We start from the raw sequence: 7003 nt of genomic DNA on the forward strand, positions 1-7003 counted from the left end.
GCTTTGCGATGGGCCCCCTGGGGGTTTAACCAGTGCCTAGAAAGCAGTAAGACTGGATACATTTTGTATTTTACGTACATTGGAGAATACTTGGAGATACTGCTGAACGCGCCACAAGTTGCATCCGTTATTTTCACAATGGTGTGACACACGGATGCAAACCTCGGTCTCATGGAGCGAGATCTGTTCCAGCACGGAGCTAAATCACTGCAACCAAGCGGCGCGTTGACCGGGATCAGTCACTCCGGTTTGTCCTCGGGAAACTTCCTATCGTATTAACAGACAGTTTTGAAATATTTCGCGGGGATGGGGGGAAACGACATCACACGCCAGGACTTTGCTTTGCTAAATGAATTGATCAGACGAGAGATTTCAAGCAGCACCTGGAGGCAGCATCACTCTTTGCCGTGTGAGCAGTTATTTCTCAGTCGAGGTCCCCGTGAGGGTTGATTTATTTTTATTTTTATTTTTTCATGTCCATGTGCAATTGAGTTGCAGGCTCTGAGTTTCCACGCTCTCTCCCTCCCTCTCTATCTATGTAGGGCAGCCCGCGCATCAGCTGACATCCCCATCCTCCCACTTGCCCACACAATCTTGTTAAAGCATGCAGTTAATCTGAAGAGGAAAAGGACTCTTTCACAAGCAAGCGACTCTTTCATCACCCTTTTGTGTTGCCCACATCCCGTTGTCACGGCCAATATCGGATTCTCGCAAACCTCAGGTCCTTAGAAGAAGCAGCGGCCTCCTCGTCTCGGCTGCGCCCGATGTCATTTGCTTGGGAGTGACTTTGTGAATTGAGCATTAGCCTGTACTCAACATCTCAATGGGGACATTTTTTTTCCCCCTCTTCTTTCTTTTACTAGTTGGCTCCACCATCAATAATTTACACCAAAGTGCCGCCGCAAAGATGAAATAGCGAATAAAAGTGGTGCTCTCCAGAAAATCTCCTGAAAGAAGCGCACAGCCGTTGACTGGAGAAACTCCAGGATCAGGATCACATCCTGCTCGTTTTCTAAAAAATCGAGCACGTTACAACCGAAGGGAGGGCGCGCACACAAACCTTCTCCTCCATTTAGTCTTTATGTTTCAGCCTTTTATGTCATTGAGAGCTCCGTGAGAACAAAGAGCCCGTGCAGCTGGACCGGGACGCCGGGCAGGGCGGGAAAGGCCTCTGTTCCAATCGCTGCCTCGCCGAGGGAAAAATACAAGAGGGGCTGCATCTAAACCCTGGTTTGACAGCAGAGGGATCGTCTGGATTGAGGTGGGAGTGGAGGGGGCAGGGCACGGGGGGTTGTGGGGGGGGGGGGAAGGGGTGCTCGGCTTGTTCCCACTCTGAAGTAGCAGCGAACCTCAAGACACAGAGCTTCGGTTTAAACATTTCTGGGCCCCGGGTATACGTCTCAAAAGCCCCTTTTCCGTCTCTCGGAAAGAGAGAAAGGGAGAGCGAAACTCCCACATAATCACGAGTGTGCTTTTTCAGACATAATAAAAATGCACCGAGCTCTCGAACGAGGCTGATTGAGCTCTAGAGGAAAATGAACCTTGTCAAATGAACCAAACCTCTTCACTCTCCTCCCACTTGTTATACTGTTTGAGACGTCTCTCGATTGTCTTCATCTGAATGTTTATGAAAAACCCGCACCCGGAAAGTGACTAGATCTTTTTTAAACAAATTCATCAGATGCCTTATTTCCTCACTGTATCAGAGGAGAGGTTTCATTGGGGTGATTTTCATGTATGAAGTAAACAACTGAGGGAGTTGGATGCTGCAGCTGTGCCACCGTGCTGCTTGCTCACCGGTTTGTTCTTTTTTTTCTATGTACCAGGCATGCATGTTCCTGTCAAGTCAACAATGTACATGTGTGTGGTGCTTTGGTTGACTTGGCAACACTGCCACCTCATGGTGATCAGAGTGAAAGAACAACAACCAAAAAACGCACATGGTTTTTCCCGAAGTATCTTTATTAAGAAAGGTTTATTAAGGCAGGGCATGTTATCCTCATCTTAGTCCAGCATATTCATTAGGTCTGTTTAATGCCGACTGTCAAACCCCACGTCATTACAATAGTTCCATGAGAAAAAAGTCCCATGCGCTGAGTAATGCGAGCCACAAGCTGCTGTTGATTGAATAAATCGAGCACAAACCCCCCGTGATTTGGTTACAGCTCTCTTGTCACCGGTCTCATGAATCCAAGTGTGAACTTGTAGAATTATAGTTTTCTTCCCTTCTTGGAAAGTGGGGTTGCTCTCTGATCTTTTCAGTGAGAACTCATTCGATTCTATTGTGCTCTACTTCTATTCCCTCAACCTCCAGAGAGCTGGCTGTCTCTGAGCGAGGTGGAGATGCAGAAGATTTGGACTTTCCTGCTCGCTGTGTGAAAGGCGTCCTCTCCCCCCGGAGGGCTGGAGACGTGCCTCGCTGCATTTTGGGGCCTTTCATTACCTGTACACCTTTTGGATCTTCCTCTCTCTCAGTTACCCTCTCAGTGTCTGTATGAAAGCTCTGCTGCTCTCCACCTGTTCCCTCCTCCTCCTCCTCCTCCTCCGCCTCCTCATCCTCCCTTACCCTCCGGGTTTGACACTGCTGCACCAGAGCAGAACACCTTCCCAACTCCGAATCGCCAAAGCGTTGCTCACACTGCACCACGAAAATCCTGTATAGCTCCAAGAGGACTATGAGGATGTTTTTGCAGGTGAAGAAGATCATGAGCTGGTTGAGCACCTGCTCTTGGAGCATCAGGTAGAGCCGGTAAATCAGAAACGGGCCGTCCTGGAGTCCCACAGTGAGCAGCAGGCTCCACACTTCGTTGGAGCAGCAGGAGGCCGAGGTAACGGGAGGAGCAGGGAGGCGGGCGACACAATTCTCACCCCCCTGTGGAGGCTCCCCCTGTTGAGTCTGGGTCAGCACCAGAGGAAACTGCATCAGTGCCCAAGAAAAAAGGCCCAGGCCCATGTAGACAACTGTCTGGTTGGTTTGGACCTCGGGTTCCTTGAAGGTGTCAAAGATGTCCAGAATGTCGGCGCCCAGTCCCACATAGACCATGAGCAGCTGGGAGAGCTGGTCGCGGGACATGTCCCCCTTGGGCATCAGCCAGCGACCCAGAACCAACACGATGAGCATGGTCTGCTCCAGGCCGGCCACCCAGTTCTCCGGCTCCAGCTCCACGATGGCCTGGGGGAAGAACACAGCCGCATCGGGCTATGAGGGCTTTTGTCAAGTTTAACAAATCCTTTCACACATTTTGTCTCTGATGATAATTGCATCTGGATTGTCTTTCCCTGATATGTTTTTACTTTTTGACCAATCACCCATTGAGATGTTGTTATTTTGAATTTTCCTCGGTAGAAATGTCAATATCCATTCCACAAAACATCTCCTCTCTAATCTCGACGTGACTCGTGATGCCGCTCCCCGTTGCACTGATAACGGAGTTTATCCTGAAAGCACCCCTCGACATTCCACAACATTAGCAAAACACTCCGTCTACCACGTTCAAAAGCTGCCGCCTGGCCTCCAGCACAGCTAAGGGGCAGAAAAGTTCCCAAATCCTACATGAAAGAAACTGCACTAAACTCACCCTGGAAGAAGAGAGATCTGAGAGTTTTCCGAGCAGGAGCCTATCTGGACTTGATCTCGCTGTTTCAATTACACATTTCCTGCAACTAATAGTTTATCCGCCCAGTTGCCTGATTTAAATCTGATCTGATATCAGGTGTTTGCCTGGATGTGGCTGCATGCAGTTGTTTTGGTGGCGGCGCCTACCGCGGCGATCGGGATGCGAGCCAGCGGATGGAGCTCGGGGCCTGAGGAATTGTTGACGGGCAGCTTGGACTGCAGCAGGCTCAGCTCCAGGAACCAAATGGACGGGATGACAGTACTGAGGTAGAGGAAAACCATGGGGGAGAACCTGGAAAGGGGGCCGTCAAAGGAGAGGGAGGGAGGGTGTTTGGGGGAAAGGTGGGGGAAAGTTATTTTTAGGGACATCCTTCTTTTTTTTTCCACTTTCCACCCGCTTAAGAAGAAAAAAGTTTTTTTTTGCTGCAAAAGAAGCATCGAATTTCAGGCAGGCAATTATTCTCATCATATATGCAAATCCCTCTTGACAGTGCAAAGCCTTCTCTACGAGGAGAGGACTTCAAAGTGAGACTCAGTGAGAAAGAGAGAGGCCTGAAGAAAGCTCGTGTCCGGGGATGTTCACTGTGTGTGTCAGGGAGCTCCTGAATGAGCTTGACGTTGAATGAGGTGTGACACTAAATGCTCATATCCTTTTGAGACTTGCATAATATACGTTGGTGTCAGTTTCCGTTTCTCAAATGACAAAAAAAAAATGTTCTTTTTTTAATCCAGCTGGACAGGAAAAACGGCTTGAGCCAGCAGCAGACGTTTTCTCCACCACTGGAAAGGAGCGACAGTGACAGAGACGCCACGTCAGGCTCAGAGCATAAGCTCAGAGAAGACACAGAGCAACAACACCGCAGAGGAATAGATTTGTTTGTGATAGACAGTGAGAGAGAGAGAGAGAGAGAATATTATAGGCCGTAGAGAACATTAGCAGATGGGGATGAAGAGTTATTTACTCGCCATCACATCCCTCACACCTTAATCGCCATGTCCTTGCTTTACAAATTAAAAATACATGGTTTGTAAATGGTTATTTTGCCTGAAAACACATTTCTGGTCATTGTAGCTGAAGCAGGTCCAGGATAGGATTACATGTATCAAATGAGCCTCTGAAAAGGTGTCTTCTGCTGGAAATGCTGTACGGTTCATTCGGCTTCCTTTACCAGCCATGCATGGCCGAACAAAGACACACCACCCAGTGGAGTTACTCTGCAGGTGGGTGAGGTTGAATGGAGCAGTGTATAATGCTATTGACATTGTCTGTCATGGAACTTTTTTGGCACTTTGGCAGCGTTGGGATGACGGCTTTTTCGTTGGTTGGTCCAAACTGAAATATTTCAACATAAGCTCAGGGGACTGCTGGGAACAGGGACGTTTTCTATAGAGGCCTTTGCAGACTGCAGATGACGAAATCTAACGACTTTGGTGACCTTTTATTTCTTATTTTAGCAGGAATATTCAAAACTAGCAACATCTCCTCAGCCTAAGCTGGACGTGTTTTTGTGCCTGTAACGCAATTGTTACATATCAACCATCCGAGTGAGGGTTAGATGGGGCGACTAAACGACTGCTAGCACAGCAGCATAGCTAATAAAGTTTGTATTGGCTGCAGAGAATGCAGTTTGAATAGAGGTCAAATCTGGGCCCAAAATGACCAAAATGTTACCATTTCCACTCTGCGTTTCGGGTGCACTTCAGAGTGACAGCCATCTCCACGCCCAGCAGGGCTACGCCCGTCAGCAGCAGCCAGTAGAGTGGCTCCTCTTTAACCGCCACCACACGCCACACCGTCACCACGCCGTGCACCGCGAACAGGAAGCGACTCAGCGAAGCCAGCAGGACGTCCAGGAGCCGACACATCGTGCGCCACAGAAAGCCTGCGGAGAGGATCGTTATGCAGTGCAACTTACTTCATATGATGGATACTTGTTTTAACGTGAGTTTGAACGGATTTACCTCTCCCCTTCCCTCACGTTGTTCCTTGTTTGTTTGACTGAATCACTGACTTTCACAACTTATTGTCCGATACAAGGAGATAATGTAAGTAAAATCCTTGCAACGACAAAGGCCTTTACGTTCTTTCATATCTCATATAGTTTAACTGCAATATATTTTAAGGCTTTTCCAGAGTACAGCATTGCCAAGGGCCCCTTTAATTTGATTGCATGTTGCAATAAAATAAAACAATAAACTCACAAAGAATGGTCAGTAAGGCAGCCAAAGCTTTAATTATCAATAACTATTGCATAATATGTGAGTACAAACAGTCCTAACTGTCAATGAGTTGGTTCAGGATAAAAGCTTCTGATCTTTGGGGGAATTCAAAGCAAGCAGCGATTAGTAAGAATGTTAAATAACTCCTGGAGGCTTTGCATTGGTTCGCTTAAATCAGATCTCTGGACTATTGTGATGACTTGAAAGTTGTCCAAATACATTCCATTAAGCCAGTTGAACTCCAGCCAGGGACTTTGGTTGCAAAGCATAACCTTTACTTCTTCCCTCGGATTGTTTCAGAACATTCAACTTTAAAAAGTTGTAATGTCCCTTTCTAATAGTTCACCATTTGTAATAAGATCTAAACTCTACGGATGAAGTACACACCATAATACCAACAATGTTGTGTTGCCATGTTGTGAAAGATCTCAGTCTCCTGTCACAAACTTTAGCAAGTCATTAATTAAGTTTTTTTTTTACTTTGTAGCAACAACATTCACTCATCATGCCATAAATATCATCCAGTCTCCATCATGTTCCCTTCACATATTGTTAATACTGTACATAAAACTAAATTCTTAAGAGCAGCGATGCCACTCACAATAAAACATTTACCACGTATGGAGATACACAATTTTCACTGGATATTTTTAAAATGTTATTTAACAAGTCAAAAGGAAAAACAAATGCAAATGGATTAGTACCTATTATTCAAACCATAAATAAATGAGTTACATATCATATATTTAATCGGTCTTCATTTACAAAGCCCTTTATTTTGAAATAACAAAACCTTCGAGGCGTCTATATGCGTTGAAGATAATTATTGCTATGTGCAGGATGATGCATACGGCTGCATGCAGAACAGACCTACATCAAAAGCAGGACTCCTCGCTGAGGCTGGTGGAGATCAGGTCCTTCAGCGTACTCCCCAAAAGCACTCGGATGCTGCAGCAGCAGAAAACGTCAATAACAGAGCAGTCACACACTCTGAGGCCTGTGTCAGTCCGGTTTCGCCTTTTTATATGACACCACCGAGACACACTGGACGTGTAGACAAGTCAATGCTGTGTGTGTGTGTGTGTGTGTGTGTGTGTGTGTGTGTGTGTGTGTGTGTGTGTGTGTGTGTGTGTGTGTGTGACTGCTGCTCAAGCCCACTGGAGTGTC

General features: G+C 46.7%; 1 protein-coding gene across 2 annotated transcripts; it reads right to left on the minus strand.

Moving 5' to 3' along the window:
• Nucleotides 1-1943: 1943 nt before the first annotated feature.
• On the minus strand, nt 1944-6860 carry LOC120829329 (transmembrane protein 26). 2 transcript variants are annotated; one of them, XM_040193355.2, is made up of 4 exons: nt 6711-6860; nt 5289-5499; nt 3764-3908; nt 1944-3172 (listed from the first exon to the last, which is right to left on the minus strand). In XM_040193355.2, the coding sequence occupies exons 2-4, from the start codon at nt 5480-5482 to the stop codon at nt 2270-2272; spliced, it is 1242 nt and encodes a 413-aa protein (XP_040049289.2). In that variant the 5' UTR covers nt 5483-5499; nt 6711-6860; the 3' UTR covers nt 1944-2269. The 2 variants fall into 2 exon arrangements, with proteins under 2 accessions (XP_040049289.2, XP_077940892.1); XM_078084766.1 differs by having other exon boundaries at nt 6707-6835.
• Nucleotides 6861-7003: the final 143 nt, after the last annotated feature.

This window comes from Gasterosteus aculeatus, chromosome 2, assembly GCF_964276395.1.
Source record: "Gasterosteus aculeatus chromosome 2, fGasAcu3.hap1.1, whole genome shotgun sequence".
Lineage (NCBI taxonomy): Eukaryota > Metazoa > Chordata > Actinopteri > Perciformes > Gasterosteidae > Gasterosteus > Gasterosteus aculeatus.

Bases quoted from the DNA above. Each gene is read 5' to 3' on its own strand.
- LOC120829329 (XM_040193355.2), bottom strand. From the start codon at position 5,482: ATGTGTCGGCTCCTGGACGTCCTGCTGGCTTCGCTGAGTCGCTTCCTG. The intron at 3,909-5,288 runs GTAACATTTTGG...CCCCCTTTCCAG, and splicing joins CGAAACGCAGAGTGGAAATG to GTTCTCCCCCATGGTTTTCC. The intron at 3,173-3,763 runs GTAGGCGCCGCC...TTCTTCCCCCAG, and splicing joins CTCGCATCCCGATCGCCGCG to GCCATCGTGGAGCTGGAGCC.